Source organism: Lepeophtheirus salmonis, chromosome 5 (genome assembly GCF_016086655.4).
Source record: "Lepeophtheirus salmonis chromosome 5, UVic_Lsal_1.4, whole genome shotgun sequence".
Taxonomy (NCBI): domain Eukaryota; kingdom Metazoa; phylum Arthropoda; class Copepoda; order Siphonostomatoida; family Caligidae; genus Lepeophtheirus; species Lepeophtheirus salmonis.
Window position 1 is genome coordinate 29,682,438 of NC_052135.2, and position 22,054 is coordinate 29,704,491.

General features: G+C 31.8%; 1 protein-coding gene and 2 long non-coding RNA genes across 4 annotated transcripts in view; 1 reads left to right on the plus strand and 2 right to left on the minus strand.

Annotated features, from left to right (window-relative positions):
* Nucleotides 1-133: 133 nt before the first annotated feature.
* On the minus strand, nucleotides 134-1,352 carry LOC121118273 (uncharacterized). The gene is made up of 3 exons (XR_005864384.2): nucleotides 1,070-1,352; nucleotides 565-1,002; nucleotides 134-457 (listed from the first exon to the last, which is right to left on the minus strand). It is a non-coding gene; the product is annotated as an uncharacterized lncRNA (long non-coding RNA).
* A 7,046-nt stretch (nucleotides 1,353-8,398) lies between these two features.
* LOC139905428 (uncharacterized) lies at nucleotides 8,399-10,449 on the plus strand. Its single transcript, XR_011780150.1, has 3 exons — nucleotides 8,399-9,484; nucleotides 9,537-9,676; nucleotides 9,741-10,449. It is a non-coding gene; the product is annotated as an uncharacterized lncRNA (long non-coding RNA).
* A 2,023-nt stretch (nucleotides 10,450-12,472) lies between these two features.
* LOC121117490 (uncharacterized) overlaps nucleotides 12,473-22,054 on the minus strand; it is a 64,539-nt gene continuing 54,957 nt past the window's right edge. For both annotated transcript variants that reach the window (XM_071888561.1, XM_040711942.2), the window contains exons 7-13: nucleotides 21,699-21,770; nucleotides 20,898-20,966; nucleotides 20,465-20,815; nucleotides 19,925-20,086; nucleotides 19,791-19,862; nucleotides 16,675-17,135; nucleotides 12,473-16,316 (exon numbers count right to left, since the gene is read on the minus strand). In XM_071888561.1, the coding sequence (XP_071744662.1) occupies nucleotides 14,122-16,316; nucleotides 16,675-17,135; nucleotides 19,791-19,862; nucleotides 19,925-20,086; nucleotides 20,465-20,815; nucleotides 20,898-20,966; nucleotides 21,699-21,770 (3,382 nt within the window). In that variant the 3' untranslated portion in view covers nucleotides 12,473-14,121. The remainder of the gene's footprint in view (nucleotides 16,317-16,674; nucleotides 17,136-19,790; nucleotides 19,863-19,924; nucleotides 20,087-20,464; nucleotides 20,816-20,897; nucleotides 20,967-21,698; nucleotides 21,771-22,054) is intronic.

Sequence of the window (22,054 nt, forward strand, 5' to 3'; positions counted from 1 at the left end):
ATAGCTCTTTTTAAACAGTCCTTTTGATAATTGATGAATCTGCAATTAATAAATCAAATATTTTTTATTCAAATAAATTTGCCTCTGATGTGTCATCTATATTTTCCGTGATAAAGCTACTAATAAATATTACCCCATATACATGAGTTGTACGATGAAGAAGGAGAAGAGAAGTCCAACGAAGATAAATGGTTATCTCAAATGACTTCAGATGTTTTTAGATTACATTCCTTACAACATGAAGAGCCCTTTAGTGTAGCTTCATTGTCTTCCAGGCCGAATGAAGAGGATGTGGATAGTTTTGAATTTAATCATCATATAAATTCCTTACTCGATTTAATTAGTTCGTAATTGTCTTGCTTTAATATATTATATATTTATCCCCTAATAAATAAATACTTTTGATCCTCACCGATTGCCTGTGAGGTTCCCCAATTCTTCGAGTACTTAAAGGAACCTAGTATTTAATTTGTTTATAAAATTATTTTCTGTTTTAGAAAAATGTCATTAGAAGATTTTATAATTCAAAGTCGAGAAAGTTTATAAATAATTTTATACATATACCTATAAGATGGAATAATTCATCAAGTCAAGAAGAAACATTTGATAACTATTATTATCCCTCAGATCCAATAGAGCACTGTTGTAAGGCAATTTCCTCCATCTCCTAATTTTTTTCGCTGGATATATTTGCATCGGCCTAACAAAAATAGACAAATTTGTACAGTTATCTGAATTCCAGCACTGGACTCTTCTTCGCTTGCTCAACTGCTATAATGGGCATACCATCACAAACATTAATTGAACCTAGATCAAGCCTTCCGTTCCTGATCTCTCCATTTCTTGTTCGAATTTTTATTGTTTACCGGGCTTGATTGCATATTGTCCCGCCTTTTTTGATAGACAGGGCTCTTTTTCCCACTTCCACTCTGCAATCCATCTCCCACCGTCAAAACAAATAACATAATTTTCTTCTTGCGCCGATTCCATTCCTTTGTCCGCCTTGAGAATAACACATGCATTCCTTTACTATAGTCTATAATATGACAACTTTGCTAAACATATATACCTAATAAAACGTCGAATCCATCAACCAACTTCTCCCATGCTATACATATCACTGAATACAGCCTTCCGTCTATTTCGATTCTTATATTATGTTTCTCCGTAGATTCGATTAGGTACCTACGATTTTTATTATTTTCTTTTTCGATAGACAGCCGGGATTATGGTATGGGTCCATCTGGTAGCCATGTGGCTCCAAACTATCCTATCTTCAACTTTTCATTGTATTTTTGGGATTAAAGAGCCTTACGCAACATTTGCGACGTTGCTGGCGCTTAAGACATTCTAAATTCGTTTTACTCTGCTGCACTATTCCTACTTCCAGCAGTGCCACTTAGAAAACATCTTTTCCTTAAGTGACACTGTGCAGGCGTGTGCCACTACACTAGAAATATGCTAGGGTTTTTAGCCATTCCACTAGATCGATCTTTGTAGTTTGTTTCTCGTATCAAAGGCTTCTAATTTCCCTCATTTGCCCCTTTGCCATCTTCAAGATGGCAGTGTTGACTTGATCATCGTGCTTATGGCGGGAAACGTTCCAAAATGAAAGGCAATATTAAACGTGAAGATGTCCTAATATCTTACTCCCCTATCTAAATATTAAGTAGCTTCATACTCATTGTTGTTGTTTTTATTTTTCAAATAGGTACCCATTTATTCTACTAAAAATGAGATGGTAAAGATCTATATTAATAAAAGAAAGTTTTCCTGTCGTTTTTTCTGTTTATTTGTTAGTTGATGATTCATTTTAAACAACAAGCATGTGTACCTTTAGCATAGCATGTTATATTAAATAAGAAAAGAAAATATGAGTAGTACATACATTTAGCGTTATAAATACTATGCATTTTTTAGTGTGCAAGTTTTGTTGCTCTTGGTAATTTGAAGAATCTTTTTTAATTCCCAAGCTGTTATCAATATTTTTTCATTCTTGGGAAGATACAATTTAAGTATTGAGTAACTATGCGTGAGTGCGCTCATTAAAAACATAAAGTAATATACATGATTTGTTAAGGAGTGATCTTTTATACTAATTAAGAAAATTTATATGATTAAAAAAATGTTTTTATGTTCGTTGACGCCTAAAAACTCCAAGAAATGCCGAATACCTCTAGTTACAAATAAAAATATATATTATGAATAATTAATTACCCTTTCTTAAGCTTTCAAAGATCCGAATAAGTTTGGGTACCTCTGTTAGGCATAAATAAAAATTATATAGATTTTCCTTGAATAATATTCTAGAACAAAATAATTACATTGAACATATGTAGAAATCCTATCTTATGCCATTAAATGAAGATCATTTCGTATATTTTTGAATTAATTGAATATTATCTTTATTCTATATCACGAACTGTGAAAATACATAGATTATAAGATCAAGAGGACAGTGTTTGAAATTCATTTACAGGTTGGGATTCACAGGCAAAGAAAGAGGTGAGAAAATGAATTTTGAATAATTGGAAATACTAATACTCAATTCTTGTTTTTGCTGTATAAATTGAATAATACCTTGTACGTGAAAGGTCATGATGATATGTCTGTTACAATTGGTGCACGCGTGTTGGTGCTATACCCTGCTACACTTTGAAAATAATAATGATAATATATCAATAAAAAACTTACACATCAAAAATTTTCTCAAAAGTTATTTGTCAAATTTTGTCTGTTGTCACTTTTCTAAAATTTAATTTCACAAAATTTGGCGAATGCCAAAAAAAACATTATGCCAAGGATTTGTTAAAAAGCCGTCCGAATAAAAATTTCAGTCACAGCCCAAGGTTACTACTGTATTAAAGGAGGAATTGGTATATAAAAGGGTAGGGTAACCTTGGATATCTTCTTTTTAAATAATGTCTGGGCGTCCAGTCACATTTTATAAATTCAGGAAATGTCAGGTTTTCTGGTGGGGACAAAAAGTTGAACGTCGACTAAAAATACAAGTGTAATTTATTATATATTTACATAAGTCATTTTTTATTCTTTTAATTTGTTGATTTTCAAATATTAGAAACCCATCCCCCCTTCTTCCCCCTAAAATAGATTGAACGTGTTCTTTGAAAAAATATATCAAAATATAATACAGTACATATGTAGTGATGTAAATCGTCTGTACTTTTTAGCTGATTGGGTTTTTTTTTTGAATTGGTAATCAAAAGAACGAATTTTCTTTCCCTTGGCTCTTGGCATTATTATTTAACTCCTGAGTAGTGAACTTCCTTTCCTACTACAATCAATTATATTCAAAACCTGTTTGAAAATTCGTGTGTGCTCATAAACGAGGGAAGGTAGAGTAAACTTGAGGATTTGTTGCAGAGCTAAGTTTTGGTTGAGTAGATTCAGAGTAGAATTGAGGATCAACATCAGAGTAATTCTTGACTATGTCCTCGATTATTTCCTTCTCCCCCTCTTCCCTTGTCACAGCTGAATGTAGCATATCCAATGAAATGTCATAGCAGGTAAGCTGTGCTTCTTCAAAAAAAGATTCAAATTGTCAGGGTTACCATATTGATTTTGGTTTCTCTTTTTAACATCTGAAAACACACAGGATTTTCATCACTATATTAATGTGTCCAGTTCTATTCTAATTGACCTTAATGATTGGGATTTTTTTTTTGTAGTTTGTAATATAAAGAAGTTCATTTTTTATTTTTCAAAGCTATTATCATTATTATTTAATTCTTGAAGAAAATATATCCTAATCTAAAGTAATCACGGTGCGTGTGCTTATGAAAAATGGAGAATATCTCTCAGGATTAATTGGCAAGTTATAAGTATAGATCTTTGTTGGACTTAGAGTGGAGTGGAGGATTGACGTCGTGGGTATCTAGTAAATGAATGATAATTTTTATTTAATTTTATACTTCTACAATGGGGTTTTGTTATAATCTTAGATCAGCGGCTCTTAAACATTTTAATTCCATTACCATATATCAGAATCTTAAAAAAAGATTCCCTCCTTCCTTCCCTTTTCTTCCAGTTCTTTAGCTTCATAAAGGTAATAACCATAGATTAAAATATTATATCTGCCAGTATATATATATATATAAAGAAACCAAAAATTAACATGGTCACTCTGATAATTTGAACAATGTTTGGCAAAAGAACCTTGACCTTTCATTAAATTAGCTGAAGGGAATAAAGACAAATCCCACTCAGTATCTAGCAATTATATAGGCAGAAATGACTCCGAAGTCGATTCTCAATTTTGCTCTGGATACAACAAGGATCTACGCTTATAACTCCACAACAAATCCTCAGTCTTACTTTTCGTCTCTCACGTACTAATGATTACTTTACACTTGAACGTTGTTATGTGTTCTCCCTGCACTAATGTAAGAATGATGAGACTTAATAGGTCATAATAATAAAAATACACATTGAGGTAGCAACTAGCAGGCCTCGCCCTCTTGCATTATAATATTATTTTCATCTATGGAATGAAAAATTGCACTTTATCGCTTCCACTTATGTTGCAGATTACATCATAAACCGAAGTAGAAATGTAGAAATTATGATTTTATTAAATAAAATTGTCAAATTTCAAAAATATTCTTTATATGGCTTAAAAAAGGAGTAAAAAAAGGACATTTTTTCTCTATACTCTGACAGTTTATTTCTTTAAGTGCAATTACTAAACATTTTACATCCTGGAAATTGCTAGCTCTTTTTGGATTATTTTAGTATTGAAATAACGTTTGTGAAGGATATTTTTTGGAAAATACTTTGGAAGGCTGTCCAAGAGCATTACTTAAGGATTCTCTTTAGTCCTCTTCTATTTAATTTTTTTTCGCTGTACCTCGTTTTTTACAAAAGGTTTGTTGTTCTTTTAACCTTTTAATTTATCTCAAGTTTTAGAAGTTAATAATGAATGAAACTTCAAGAGGTTCTTACACTTAATTAAATTACCTTAATGTACATAAATACCTGAAAGAGTAAGATTAAAATAGATTTAAAGTCGACCAAAAGTTATCATTCATCTAAATGACCCGCTTTTATTTAATTAAAAATATCATCTTTAGAACAATAAAACTCAACTATTTCGTTCTTCAGGATATTCACGTTTGTCCGGGATCTAGAAGTATTACTGTTATTGTCATCAATAAGGATCTGGATATATTAGAGTTGTTTTCTCTCACGTAGATAAATAGTTCATAGTAGAAGGTGTTTTTCTCAAGGGAAGTTCTAAGGAATGGAAACTTTGTTATGAGTTTAATCCCAAAATGTGAACTACCAGATTTCTTCCCATAAAATATTTTCAGTCCAGAATCAGCTATATTGGTCATTAAGGTTGGGCCCGGCTCAGGTTTAGCGATTCTATCGGTTTCCATTCTTTAATTTCAACAGTTTTGGTCTCGGTTCTTTTCTATAAAGGCTCAGTTTGCTAACAAAAACTTAAAACAAGTTTACCATACTAGTATCAACTACTAATGCATTGTCATTATTTGATAATATAAGTGATATCAAAATGACATCTCCAGTCCTTTAGTTGGTAACATGTTTTTTGCAGCATTTTATAACTCCACACACTTGAAATTCTGTAAAATTAAGTAATCATTAAAAAAAAAAAGTAAAACAAGTACAGTTTAATTAGATGATTACTTGTTTAATAATGTAATATTAAACTAGCCAAAGATGTCATTTTGACATCTTCGGCCGTTTTAGTGTTAAATCATATTTAAATAAATATATAAAATTTGATTTCTTTAATTTTTTGTAAGTACTATTGGAGCAGAACTCTAAAATCTTATTTTTTAGGGTTTTTAGTGTGGATTTTTGAATTATTTTTCCAAAAAAATTATTTAATGATCAACAATAATGCCCCAATTAAATCAACAGCAATAATGTTATTCATTCATGCCGTATTAGACATTTGCTATAGTGTACGCAAAATTTAAATTTGTGGTATTTGACAACATTACTTTACTTTAGGACTCCATTGACTTTCTGATGGTGTTTTGAGAAAAAAAAAAGAATTATTATGATAACGTTGGTAAATAAAAACATAAATACTTAGGCAAGTATTTATTGATTCAGGTAACAACTGCAAAAAGATGGGCTCCTCTTTTATATTTGCATGTTTTCATCTCTGATTCTTGCCTATCTTTGGTGTAAATTATTTTAAAAATGCGTATTAAAATAAATATTTATGAATTTACAATATAATTACAATATTTTCCCTGCACTAATGCTAATAGAAGATTCTCCTCCTTTTAGCAGTAATTCCTTTTCTCCACCCAAAATCATAGAACAGAGAGCTTAATTTAACAAGGGTTCTAAGTCAATTATACTATTTGTTTCTCCTCGGGCCTTTTTTTTCATTACAATATACTCAACTCTTCATAACAAATGCCTTCATCATTCCTCTAAGACTAAGTGTGAATGTTTAGTACTAAGTTTCTTAGGATTATAATTATTTATCTAAAATTATTACAAAGAATTTTGGAACTCGTAATAATATTTCTTGGTAGTACTACAAGCTATGGAATAAAATCTATGTCAGCGATCCAATGCACCACGCTCGTTGGTTGTCTAAAATGTTTTATAGTTTAAAAAATTGGTTATTAAAGTAGTAATTTCAATTAACTTCTTAACATGTATAGCAGAATATTTGTATCTTTATAGTGCAAATATATTTGAAAACATGTTCCTACAGCCTCAAATGCTCAATTTAATTATTTGAATTTGATAGAATCCATGAATAATTTTTTTGCGAAATCAATAATCTAATTTCAAAAACTGCGTCTCAAATTTTTTTTAACGATTTGACTTCAATTGATAGATTTTTGCATCGAAAAAGAATATATTATTTTAAATGAAAAATAAGCGGAAAAAAAGACACTAATCAAATGATAAATTTATCCATAAAAAATTAGAAGACTTTGATACAAGCAATAACACTCGGATGCTGAATTTCTCAGAAGAGTTTTTAAAATTCGATCAAAAATTATGCCCAAGTAACTATGATTGTCAGAAATCCCTCAAAATAATTAATGCTTTTAAAGTTATCAATGAAGAAGAACAAAATTAAATAACACAGTGGATCTTGAACAACTGACGAATTGCAGCTTCAAGTCTTTCATATTCTTTCTTTCATACACTATTATTATTATGACCTTATGTTAAAAAAGTTATTAACTAATAAAATATATATTGCACAAAACAAAACAAAAAAATTATCGATGATGATTGAGTATATATATATTTTTTAAATTATCAATTTTTGAAGCCGTCGAGCTTCTTGTCAACAAAGCTCAATTTGACATGAAATTTACCGATGGAATTTTTTTTACCAAAAAAAACTAGTTGTCACTTTCAGACGCTAACAATTCAACAAAATGAAAATATTACATGAAAAATCTTCAAGAATTGTAGTGAAAAAAAAGGGAGAACATAAAAACAATGTATTATCTTAAACCATTTTGCATTTTTTTTAAATATATATTTCTTAGAGTAAATTAAGTCCTTTTATAAATATTATAAAACATTAAAAGCTCTATCGTGTAATGTTTTCACGAAAATCGAGAAAGAAGTCACTTTTTTTTAAAATATAGCCATTTTCAAAACTTTGATGCCATTGAGCAACCTCTAAATATGGTTCAATTTTGATCAAACGTTACCCATTGTATTTTTATCTAACAAAAAACGGATTTTGAACCGGCGACTTTGACATTTTAACAAAATAAGAAACATCCTTATATATATGGACTTCATAGAAGATTCCTAAGTCAGATGACGTAAATATAATACTTATACTTAATCAGTGCAACTTCGTCTGACCAATTGAATGAACAAAAAAAAAAAAAGACTATATAAGTGTGCCATGTTCATCTTTTGTCTCTCCTTATTGTTGAGAGTTGGATTTTTGTAGAGATACAATACAGTGTTATTATCATCGCGCTCTTCAAAAGTCCCATACCTTTTCATTATTTTTATCAATTTTTTCCTTAGGGTCTCTTAGGTTGAGGAAAAGGAAGAAAATAGGCAGGATCACTCAAGGAAGAAATCTACTTTATCCTAGCTGGTGAAGAATGTTGCTGTATTTAATGCAAATCTTATTCATCCTTATTAAAAAAGGGAAATTGAGCACATTCCGTGTGTTAAAATTAGTTCCCTTAGGCAATAAAGTTCCCTTAGTTCCCCGTGGAATAAATGCTTATCTAATATATAAATTTCAGGGGCCTGATTTTTTTATTTAGGTATATATATTATTTGACTTATTTTCATTTTAATATAACAAATGGCCTTTTGAACTTATGTTATGTCATTGTAGTAATTTCTCAGTTCTTATACCCCATTTTGAGCGAGCGCACTTGAGCTTTCGCTTACAGGTTTCTAGTATTATATGAATAAAACAATGAAGATATAGTTAATAGTATTTCTTGCTTTATGTGAAACGGAACACTGACCTTGTGTGGATACAGTTCATAAAAAACGTTTAAGTGTGAATAAGACCTTAGAGTTTTTTTTTGAGACACTCATGTATGCCTCAGTCATTACCTCAATTGTTTGTGTCTAAGATAATTAAAGTGGGGTTTCTGAGAACCCTGTATTAACTACATACATTTTGAAAACTGCATTATGGACATCACTTTTATTTGTAAGGTATATGTATAATAAATGTGTAATATTAGAATGTAAACCTTTTTTTTAATCAAGTGTACAAAATATATTCATTCATATGTTTGTTGGTTCTTAATATGTTAAACTCTGCATCTTCCCCAAAGGCTTATTTTTCATTCAATAAATCAATTATTTAACTCTTTTTCCTCGAGGCATAGTTATCAAACTTGAAAATGAATCCATTTTTTCAAAGAGAGAGATAAGGAAGGATATCCAACTGGTTATTTATTCATATTATTCAATATTAATATAATATTAGATGGTGATTGTCGATAGAGAACTGAATAAAATGCCTAAAATGACGTCACCTTCTGTCTGGATTTATGAAAATGTAGGGCCAGGAATTTGGAAAATACTTACCGGATGAGGAACAGATGGCTTGTCGGATTTGTCGATATAAATGTGCCTTTAGTCCCCTGTCTAGAATTACACGCCACTCATTATCCTCATATCAAGAGCATGGATATTCATCTAAAAAATCAAGTTAATGATGAATACATCAAGTCAGACTTTTACTCTGATCTCACAAAAAGGCTTATTACATGTAATATACACTTATCCATTACTAATCATCTACGTTCAAAAAATTGATGGAGAAATACACGGGTAAACCTATCCTTTCCCGAGGAACCATCATTAAATTAATGGAGGATGTTGGTACTGATGTCATTTATAGAAATACATATAAAAATGTTTTGAGTCATTCACACCAAATGAATATCAAGTTATCAATAAAAAGTATAAAATATTTACCAATTTCGAAATGGAACTCTGAAGTTTATACTATCTAACAGTCAGTATTCAATTTTTTTTAAATCTAACCCTAAAATATGATTCTATTTTAGCCAAAATTATCAAGAATTATCATACACAACTCATTCAATAGCAAAAAAAAGTGCTTAAATGGTTACAACAACGGGAATAGTAGCTTTGGATGGTTCGCAACTAGTTTGTCTGAGACTAGTTTCTTCACTTAAAGACTTGGGTATGATAATTAGGGTTTCCAATATTATATAGTCAATAAATATTACTTTTTTTTATCACTTAAGGCTTAGCTATGGTTGATAGGCTCCAAGAAATGGTTTTCAGAAAACTCATAAAAGGCAAAAACAACTGCTTAAATGGTCACAACGAAGGGGGTAGTTGTATTGGGTATAGCATTATAACGAGCAATTGTGTATATCCTTTATGATAATAATATGTTGTTATATAAGCATAAATAACAGGGAAATATCTTTTTTGATACTCTTAATAAGGAGTAATATCACTGGACATTACTACATAAATAGCTTTTGCTCTAAATCTTTAAGATGGATTTATTTCTAACATTTTTTTTATTAGTATATTTATTGCCTAATTTTATGATTTTGATATTTACTTTATTATTAATAATTAGTTAGATGCCATCGGTAGAGATATATCTATCCTTTTCACAATTGTATATAGCAACTTCCACATGAAGAAGAGGGGTGATTTTCTTTTTTGATTAAACTCCACGTCTCGCTAGTGTTTTGCGACCTGAAGTTATGACATCTTTAACTGGATTCCGGTGTTAGAACAAGAAAATATTATTTGGATCAATCTATTATTTCAATATTCTGTATATATAATTTATTGTTATTAGTTTTATGATTTCAATTGTTTAATTTTGTATATTTAACATAAATGTATGATGGTATATTTTTACTATGTAGATTATATTTAATTAAAGCCTTCTTTTTTAAACTTGGAACTTCAAATATATTTCGAAATACTCTACTTTGTCGTTTCATTAGCTATTATTCTGAGAATAAGGTTCATAATGAATTACAATTTCATGGAGTGTAAAATCTACTGTAACGGATAAAAACGTCTAAGTCGTATATCTTCAGTAAAAATTTTGCTAATAAATACTTTCGTTATACCCTCAAAAATCATAATAAAGCAGGCAGATGATAATCACATTAGTATTTTAAACAATGATACCATATATATTTACCTCCCCCCTTCTCCTTCCATGCGTTTTTCTCTACAATATTATCAACTTTAGCCATAAGGATTCTCCTCGCACGCTTTTCTATTCTTACCAAAATTATCACCCTTAGTTATAACTTATAAAACACGAATATTTTTATTCGTATTTTATTTTTGCAATACGAGTTTAATCCGTTCTACTGGCATCTCGTATCTCCAATCATGGAATTTTAGACACATGGAATAATTCCGCATGCAACTTAGCTTGTTTTTTCCCCTCTTAAAATGGATGCAGTAAAAAATGTGGTTGACTCCTGTGTTTCTTTTTTTCAGGCAATGCCTCCTTTTATTTGCCCCTGATGTGGTAATAAAGCTTCTGCGTGATTAATCTAGGTCTCTAGAATTCCATCATGATCCAATCAAGCAAATAATAAAACGCAACAACAAAAGAACATTGGGGATTAAGCATTCACGGCTCGTATCCAGCAATTAATTAAAAAAAAAAACTCGTAATTTAAGGCCGAAAAAGTACAACATAGGGTAAATACTCAATTAACGATACCTATGAAAAATTATCAAAAAGTACAGTCAACTAAAAAGAAACCCAAGCCATTGCTAAAGAATTGACCGTATTTCACTTCTATTTATTTTTTTAAGTCCATAAACGTAAAGTATAATATTTTATAGAATTCCGATAAGTAACAATAATTGAGTATCTACCCTAATTATGTTTAGTATTTCGAGTACACTGAAGCTAATGTGTTAAAAATGAAACTTTTTTATTTAATTATTACTACATGCTTTAAGATTACGTCCACGGAATAGCTACCTACCCCTAAATTAAATGCAGCAACCCGTCTAACATATACCTCTAAGGCCGGGATATATTTTCACCTATTAAAATCACATGTATTTATAAAACCTAAGCATAACCTAAAATAGTCTATTAAAATAATAGCACGGATTAAAAAAGCAAAAAAAACATAACTCTGCCCATAAATGAACTTGAGTTTCTGTTGTATCTCTACACAGTCTGCTTGATGCATTTCCCACTATTCCCATGTTCTTGGGATGCTCCCTTAAGGGATATGTCCCATAATGAAGCCACTATGGATAATGTTAAAGATGATCTTCTATTTTTAAAAAGTCTACATTCCAAAGTAGGCTCCTTCAAATAGTATCTTGGTTGTGTATATGTTGTGTTTTCTATTCATTCCTTTTTCCAAGTCTTGCTTATGTAGTTATCAATCTCAAATAATACTGCACTTGTGGGATCTTCAACTTCAGAGTCATTGAGGTTGGTTCCCCATTCTTACCAAGCACATCAGCACATTCAATTCCCGTGCAATTCCAATGTCGTTTTATCCAAGTTATTGTCACTTTACTTTTCAATCTCTTTATTTCTTCTATCAGCATGAATTTTGACAAAAAAAATAATTATATATCCATTGTTTATATCATATTGTCAAGAATAAGTAAAAGACAATCTACATAACAGGAACTCAAAAATAAATTAGGTATTGCCCACTAAATCAAACCTCCCTAAGGCTCTTAAGGCAGAAGCTATCATCAGCAAAATACAAGAAGTAATATATTCAAGCAGATAAAACAGGAACCCCATTCCGATAAATTAGGAATGTGTCCTCAGTTTTGACTCAGGAGTTCTCAGGTTTTGATTTGTTTTTTTGTAATTATCAAAAATGCTTAAACTTTACAACCCTATAACAAACAATGAATAATATTCTTGAAATATTTATTGATTTTTTTTTTTTTTTTTTTAATATATTGTAGGTATTATAAATATATAATTATATTACTACTGTAAATATAGCGATAATGAATGTCGAATTTTTTTATTTTTCAAAAATGACAATAATTAAAAATCATCAGCATAATATACATAGAAACAATAAAATATACAGACAATATGTATATGAATGACAAAAAATACATAGAATAAAGAGCTCAGATACAAATTGAACTAACAATAATAGTTATAAAATAATAATAATAATTAATAGAATTTGCTTGCATTGTTCATACTTTTTTTTTCTTTGCGTTTTTCTTTAATTTTTTACTTTAAAATGAAGTCGTAGATAAATGTTACACAACTAACGAATAGATATAAATTATAATAAGGAATAAAAGGAAGCAATAAATGAAAATAAATGAAGTTTGGAGGTAATTTTTATAATATTTGTAAATAGTTTTATTTATATGTATGTAACTGGAATTATTTTGCTTAGATTATGCGAGAAATACTCAACACATTAAAGTGCACTCTTTTTTGACCAACTAAGGTTTTTTTCTCCATTAGTAAAATAGTTATGAAATTAAAGGAGCGAATTTAATTAAAATAATTGTGTAATTAATATCTTAAGGAATAACTTTTTAATATATTATACTTATTCTGATAATATTAAATGAAAAGATATAACAAAAAAACAAAAAATCATTTCATTCTTTGAGAAATTACACGATTCTTAAAAAAATTAAATTATCTCTTTCTTTTCACAAGTACAATACTCCATATGATAGCCCCTAGGTCGCCAAAAACTCGGAAGGGAGAAAAATAGTGCATGTTTTATGTAAATAGTATTCGTGGGGATAAATAAATAAATGAAATAGATTCCTAATAATAATATTTGGGATAATTAGTAGACAGTTCAAGTTGCACTTTTTACGTCAAACCCATACAAACTGATATGATTCTCATTGTACAAAGTCTAAATTAAATAAATTTACGAGTGTTTTTGATCTTGGACTTTGAACCATGGATGCAACCAGACCCAAGGAGCTTTATTTTTGACGTTTTGCAAAAACGTTGCAGAATTTGGGATATGATGTCCTTGTTTTCATTGTAGCTTCCCAGAGGTGGATGCTATAGCATTGAAAGTGATACCAAATGAAAGCTAAGGACATTTTCTTTAAATGGGGTTGCAATACTTGTGAAAATTTTAACGTCAACCCTAAAGCTAGATGACTCTTGATACAGACATAGCCAGGATCAAAGCAACTGGTGTATGAAGTTACTTTTTGAGACCTTGGAAAAAGGGAATAATATGAGTTTAAATATCTTTGATGAAAAATGTTTATTTTGAAGGGATGGTCTAGTCTTGTGCATGAACTAAGTACTTATTTTAATGCTCATGAAACTAGCAAAACTTAAAGAGGACGAAATATGAATGAAAAAGAGAGAGAGAGAGAAGGGTCCTAGCTTTGCTTTGTTTGTACGGAAAAAGAGTTCACAACTTCTGGCAGTGAGGATTCACAGAAAATGAGATTCGAAAAATCTGCCTTACTACATGTTAGCTTTGTATGTATTTTTTTGATCAAAAAATAAATATAATATCATAAATTATTATATGTACTATTGTATGTAGGTTTGAAGAAAGAAAGAAAAAATAATATGTATGTATTAACGTTTGTAAATGCTATGTATGTACCTATCTATCTATTTATAAACGTTCTTTATTATTATACATCTGTATTTAGATATCCTTTTTCAGTTCTTATTGTATGGCTAGAAGAGTCCTTGGAAAGTAAGTGATCAGATTCAGTTGGAGTTGGAGATTCTGGATAATGCGGCTTCTTCTCTTTTTCAGCAGGATTCATTCCTCCTTCCACGAGGGCAGAGGTGGTAGTGTTGTTTGAAGAAGTGGATTTTTTGACTTCAGGAGATTCATAGTCAGGAAAAGGATTGCTTCTTAGGTAGGTAGAGCTTAAGTCTGTCAAACTACGCGAAGGAGTCCTAAGAAGCTTTCTTTTTTCAGCAAGTCGCTGATCGAGATCTTCGTCCTCTTCATCATCAGCTTCATGACTAGATTCAATCAACTTACCGTAGAGATTTGACTGAAGGTGTCCTCCACGGTACGGATTATGATGATGTAGAGGACATGATGATGATGATTTGGAGGATGGAGTATCGTTAATAAATGAAACGGATTTTCCACTTCCTGTGGAATTCTCATCTGCGAGAATAGCAGACTGTCGTATCAGTTTGGGTTTATTGGTATCTCCTGACGAAGTGGAGGAAAAGTGACGGTTGAGAAGTTGCGTACGTGCTAGTGCAGAAAACTTTCCTGTAGTGGATTGAACATTGAGATGAGGATTCTCTTTTTGCCCGGTTGAAGATCCAATAGATGAAGATTTTCCTGCGTCCGAGGAAACAGAGGATCGAGACATTCTCCATGTATTTGTCGAATTGGAAGAAGCAGAGTCAATCCGTGAATTATTTGAGTCCTGTGAAGGCTTTCGAGTAACAGTCCAGGAGTTTCTTCGACGATAGTTTGGGCGATGAGAATGATCAAGACGTATTCGCCCATGAATTTTCCATGAATCTGATCTAGATGAAGAGAAATTATCACTTGATACAGATGCATTTCGCCTGGCCGGTTGTTTCGAGGAATGGGGGCCGCCAGGTCCAGGTGGATATCTTAGTCTGTTAGTATGGTGATGGTGGTGGTGATGTCGTCCAGGATAATCATTTGAGCCTGAGTTCAAAGATTCTATTCCTGCTCCTCCAGATCCGGAGGATGTTTCTTTTCTATAGCCCAGGAAGAGCCGTTTTATTTTGGTAAATTGCATATTTATTTTTCTACTGCTAGATCCATGTCCACTTCCAACCTTTTTCCCTGCATTACAGCTACAAACTGTACCACGAGTATTATTGTACGATCCAACTGGGGCTCCACCACTGTTGAGGAGAGAATTGGTATTAGCTGGAGTTTGACGATTACTGAAATTAGAGCTGTGTCGACAACGACCAATCCCTCGTGTAACCCTTGATTCTTCAACAGCCTTACAAATCATGACACAATCCTTTTTGAACTGTTTCGTCAAAATCGCATATAAGAAAGGATTACAACATGAATTGAGTGGTAATACAAAAACAGTGAAGACCTTGGCTCCTTCAAGAGAGACAAGGCGAACTCCAAATGCAGCGGTGAGAGAAAAGAAAGCAATAGGTGCCCAGCAAATAAAATCTGTAAAAACTAATAAAGCCATTCGTTTGGCTATACGAGAGTCATTAGAGTTCCATGCTTGAGAACCGCGAATGGCACAATACATTTTGAGGTAGCAACCCATAAGTATACTAAAAGCAACGCCATTGATAACCATAAGAAAGACGACATAGCCAAGACTGAGGGGTGTTCCTGTTTCGAAAGGAAGACAAATTGCAAACTTCCTATAGTCAGAAATCCCGATAAAAGGAAGAGATGCTGTCAAGAGTCCAAATGTCCATCCACCAATCATGATATAAGCAGCATGTTTTAAACTTAATCTTTTATTGAGATGCATAGCATGAGTAATAGCATAGTTTCTCTCTAATGTAATGACAGCTAGAGTGAATACACTCAACTCTGAGGATAGAACTCCAAAGAATCCAGCAGCTTGACAACCAGCGCTAAATTGCCATGGTATTGCATATTTTCGAAATTCCCCGAGGGTTGAAGCATCCACAACAGCTAAGAAGCCCAGATATATCCCCATAAAAAAGTCAGCCATTGCCAAGTTACAGACCAAGAATCTAGGAACGTCCATTTTACCTCTCGAGGCAACGAGAACGATAACAACACAACCATTTCCAAGAAGAGCCAGTAAAAATACAATCCATACAGAGCACCGAAGTGCCCACCAATCAAACAAGTCGTTACAAGGCATGAAAGGTCCTAAAAAAGTGAGTAAATTTATATTTATTCTAAGGAATTATTAGAGACATGCAAACATAGAGCTTTCTATTAAGTTTAGTTTTGAGGGGAATATATGAACATAAATAATTTAGATTTAAAGAAAAACAAAAAAGGGTTGTGAAATCCATCTTTTTGATATTTGTATGTATTATTATTAACATCAAATGTTTCAAATATTGTTACTACAATGACCTATTTTTTGGGGTGAGGAAATAAAAAGAGCACTAAAGCCTCTCATATGTTATATTGATTGCTCTACTCTTATAAAAAGGGTTATAAACGGTAATATACTATTTACAATACTAGATATATATGTATATCCATTGTAGATACGTACCTGGAGATGGAGTGCATGTTATCCCTGGATTCAAAGCAAACTCACTCCTTGATTTGGATGATGTAAAAAAATCCTCCTCAATTACTCCATTTCCAAAATTTTGCCACAATTCTGGGGATATATTATTAAACCCTTCACTTTCAGGAGAGGACCACAAAAGAGAAGATTCATTGCTCCAAAGAGAGGCGTCAAAGTCTTCCCCAGGAAAAAATACTGTTTCCTGGAGATCCCCTAGTTCCCCTGTGAGAGGACTACGATGTTCTTCTCCTCCCTTACTTTGGTAAACTGAGGGAAGAAATTGGCAACAATGATATGCATAGGAAAGAACTAGGGATTGGATCAGCGGAAAACGTTCTGGGCCTGGAAAATCCCGCAGTGATGGATTATTGTGCACTTTTAAATGAGTTACTGATTCCATCCCTTTTGATGGGAGTTGCGAAAACTTATTCTCTCCAAGATTTCTATAAAATAAATATTTTAAAATAATAATGTTCGTAATGTGGCATAATTTTTCTATCAAACATTTTAAATGATATTTTTGATTGTTTTAAATTTGAAATAATGGATAACCTTTTTTAAACAAAATAAACTTCCTAGATGCCGTTTTTTTTTATAAAAAGCATCGTTGATGACTTTGCTTTATAAAATACATTTTTTGGAAGACTTTGTTAACAAAAGGCCCTGAATTTTTTCGTCTTGGATAGTAATGAAGTGAATATTACTTATAATATAGATCCGTTCCTGGGTCCCCTTTCTATAATATTTCAATATTAAATGAGTTTAATCCATATAAATGAGCAAGTATTTATTTATTACCGTTGTACATAGGTTTGTTATCGACCTTTCATTTGTGCTTCTCGGTAACTCAGCACGGAATTACCACACTCACCAAAAAATACCCTATATATTTCGTTGTCAACTCTCGATTCCTTCTTCTCCCTTGATACGTCATGGCTATTTAATAACTTATTCTTTTCGATAAATAAACAAAGAAGAAAGTTAATCTATACTTATGCTCCGTTTCCAAAAGAACAGGGATACAATTTCTTGTAAATCCCTTGTTGCTTATATAATATATATATTGGCCATTTTATTATCTATATAAGAAAAGTTTGGCTATCATATAGAAAAGCTAATATATAACTACGCTTTTAATAAAATAATATATCGAATAAGATACTATGTAGATTTTAATATTAAGAAACATACCGGGCCGTGCAGAATTATTTACCGATTTTTGTTCAGAACATATCGCGGACAATAATGACATTTGAATGACTCCAGAAACAATTTATTCATACATTTTTAGAATAATAAAATAGTTTGTGATCAATGTAGCCACCATTTGACTCAAGGACACTGGTCAGGCGACGTCTGAAGCTGCCACAGACTTGCTGGATATAATCGGCGTCCATGGAGGCCCAGGCCTTGCTGACAGCAGCCTTTAAGGCATTTATGTTCTTGTGTCGTTTTTTGCAGGCCTTGGTCTCCACGTGCGCCTAGATAGATAAGTCTAGTGGGGTCAGATCTGGGCTCTGAGGGGGCCAGTAGTCCTGGGCCAAAAGTTCATGCTGTCCTTGAGCCACTCCTGAGCTTTCTTGGAAGCGTGGGCGGGTGCACCATCTTGTTGAAAACCCAAGGAGAGTTGCCGACTATGGATTTGATCCACGGAATGACCTTGGACGCCAGAATCTTCACATAATCCTCCGCTGTTAATCTGAGCCAGTGGGGAACCATACCGGCTTCATGGCCTTCCCGTTGGATCTCCAAACATCTCCAAAGCTTACAACACGGTCATTTTGCCTGTTGAAAACAGGATCGACCGTAAAAGTTTTCTCATCTGAAAAAATGATGATGCGTCCAGATGAGCTCTTGATATCATTCAAGATTTTCTTGGCACGCTCAAGTCTGACTTCTCGCTGACATTCAGTACGCCTCAGGGACTTTCCTCCAGCCCTTTTTAATGCCCTTGAAACAGTTGATGTCGACGTTCCCATCTTTCTGGCCATGTCGGCAATGGACCTGTTTTGGAGTCCTCTTGAACACTGCCTTTACTTGCCTTGTTGAGACAGTGGGCTTCCTGCCAGCCCCAGGGGAATGCTTGAGATCACCCCCAGCCTCCAAGCGTTCGGACAAGTTGTAAATTGTCTTCAACTTGTTCCTTAATGTTGTTATGAGGCACTCCCGCTCGGAGGAGGGCTGCAATTTCGATCCTCTTTGTTTCCTGATTGGACATGGTCTCGCGTATGGAAGTTGTTACGCTCTCACAGGAAGGATTTTTGTTTATTTTAAGAGTAAAAATACGAAACAATCAGATTGGTTGCCACAAAACTTCTTAAAAAGTATATTTACATCATCGGTAAATAATTTTGCACGGCCCGGTACCTATATATATGTAATTCATTTCAAAAATGGTGAAAAATTAATATAACAGTGATAGTGTAGGAGTGTCTAAGAGATATTTAGCAGTTGGTGTGATTGACTTAGAAGAAACGACATGTCAGAAGTTAATTTTCTTCCTTTCTTTTGTGTTGATTATATGTATAAATATAAGACACAAGCAAGGGGAAGCACAAATGAGAAATGACAAACCTACGTTGCTACAAATCTATGTACAACGGTAAGAAATAAATACTTCCCCATTCCCATAGATTAAATACATCTAATGTTAAAATGTTCAACAAAAGCTTCATTTTATCGAGATTATGGAGCTAAATCTCTATTTTTTTATAACGACTGTTCATTTTCATTGATTAAATACATCTGATATTGAAATATTATAGAAAAGGGACCAAGAAATTGATCTACAGGTAAGTAGTATTTACTTTATCCTTATCCAATGCGAAAATATATAAGGCGAATCTTCCTGATACAATTTCTTATTTGACTTTAAAAATTAAATTTATGTCTTTTTATAGACAAATATTGATTGGTCTACTTAAAATGAGAGAACAATTGCCCCCTACCTATCATCACCTATGTCAATAGTTTTATTTAAGGGCATTGAACGTGCTCCATTTTTCTGGGGTGTTAATCTTAATTTTTTTTTTTGTTAAATATATCCTTCTTTAATTTTTTTTTTTAGAGGACTTATGAATTTGAAATTTAAGACTTACACATCCTTCAGATTGGTTAAGTTTGCAAAGGCATCATCGTGTATATCTTCAATGCCATTGTGAGAGAGATCCCTTTAAATATAAATTAATTTGTGAGTTACATTAGTATATAAATGATCTTCTTAATTTCTTACAATATTTGGAGGTTATCCAATCCAAGAAAAACAGATGAGGATATATTATTGATGTAGTTGTGATTCAATAAGAGATCATGAAGTTTTGACATACTGGAGAAGGGAGACTCTTCATTTGATTCAAAAGAGATCAAATGAGAAATTTTATTATGAGCCAGATCCCTATTGAATTGATTTAAATAATTTTTAAAGTGTATATATAGACTAAAGCTTTAAAATAAATTTGCAAGATAAAAACTGCGGGATTAATATTTATACAGAGTAGCAACACTATTTTTTGTTCACTAGGAGCGTCGAATATTACTCAATAACCAACTATAATGCCTTCACCCTTAAATTGAATTAACGAGGGAAATTATTCAAAGAGAGAAAAAAGTTGTATATGGCATAATAGAAAATAATAAAGTGGCGTCATCTCTGTGGTGTTATATTTTTTCTCGCCCAAGGTGTCACTTTCTATTATACCAGTCATGTATCTCCTCAAACTACGAGGTGCGTTTTGCTAATTTGTTTTAAAGCTTTAGTAGCAACATGACTTACAAAAGTCGTAGCTCTTTACATTTCCTTAAGTCTGGTAGACTTTCAAGAGCATTACTCTTCAATTCCAGCATTTTTAAATTAGGATTAAGAGAACAAAGGTTAGACGGGATTTCCTTAATTGCTCCTCTATCAAAACGAATTTGCTCCAAAGACGTAGTTCCAGTCAAATTAACAAAATGTGTGACAAACTTGGCTTCAGAAATTATGAGTTTCTTGAGGTTAGGTAAATTAGAGAAGGCATTCGTATCAATACTCTCAATGGGATTTCCTTTGAACTCTATTTGATTCAGAGCCGGGCATTGTTGAAAGACTCCATGGGGAATATATTTGATTCGGTTCTTTGCAACATTTCTATAAAAAATATTTATTTTTTATGTAATAAAAAAAATATGAATATATTCTTTGTTAGAAAGGATATGAATAATCAACTTACAGCTGTTGCAAATTTATGCAGCTTTTTACTGCCTCCGGAATTGTATTTAAATTGTTCTTATTAATATTTCTGAAAGATAAATTATGGTTATTAGTTAAACCTAGTGCTGAAAAGTTACAGAATATAAAGCAAGTTGGAAAAGTTTATCATATGGTAAAAAAATAAACTATGTAAAATTTCATCATGCTACGATGTCATCGGTAGGTCACACATCTCGATCAAAGTTTCAAAAAGGACAATGGTTATTTATTTAGCCAATAAGGATAAATTTAAAACGATATTCTTTACTTTGCATAAAATTATTTTGATAAAAATGTTTTTAACCCATAAAAAACATTAATAAAATTATTTTCTTAAACCATTTTATGAAGCAAAAAGAGAGAAAATTGTGAATCTTGCCTATATGAAAATGTAAGAATGCATGGTATACGCGTTAACTAAATTACCTTGTAATGGTCTATTTCCTCTTTTTACTCCAAAGGGTGAATTTAAAAAATATATATATTTCTAAATTGATTTTATAGGTTAAAAAAATGTTTATCAAAGTTATTTACAGAAAAATAAAGAATAATCATTTATTTTAATCTTTATTTATTCATTAGAGTACTTTGTTATTTTATTACAAACTTTGATTGAGATTTTTAAAATTAAAAATGAAATTTTGTACTAGTTATTTTCTTACTTCATAACAGCAACTTTTCCGTACTAGCCATAAAAAACTCACAAAAAACTGCCATAAGTGGTATTATTACAAGAAATAAGTAGTTTGAAACTAATTATGTGTTATAAAAAAATACTTACAATACTGATAATTGAGTAAGAGGTTGCAATAAGGAGCTCTCTAGAGAGTTGATGCGATTATCTTCAAGAATCCTATTAATAAACAATTGAAGGATCATTATTTATTAATCTATGTATTGTTAGTTTGACTTAGTTACATCAAGTTTGTTTTTAATTCCCAATATGTAGCTCTAGTGAGTCAACATAAAAACAATCTTGAGCAAAATCAAGAAAATCCTAATGTATTTATTTACTTAATACAGAAGTACATACAACTTAATAGTTCAAATAAATAAAAAGATATTTGAGTAGGTTATAGGCTCACTGGGATGATTTAAGAGACTTGTATTGCCTCGATATGGCCCTTTTCAAATAAA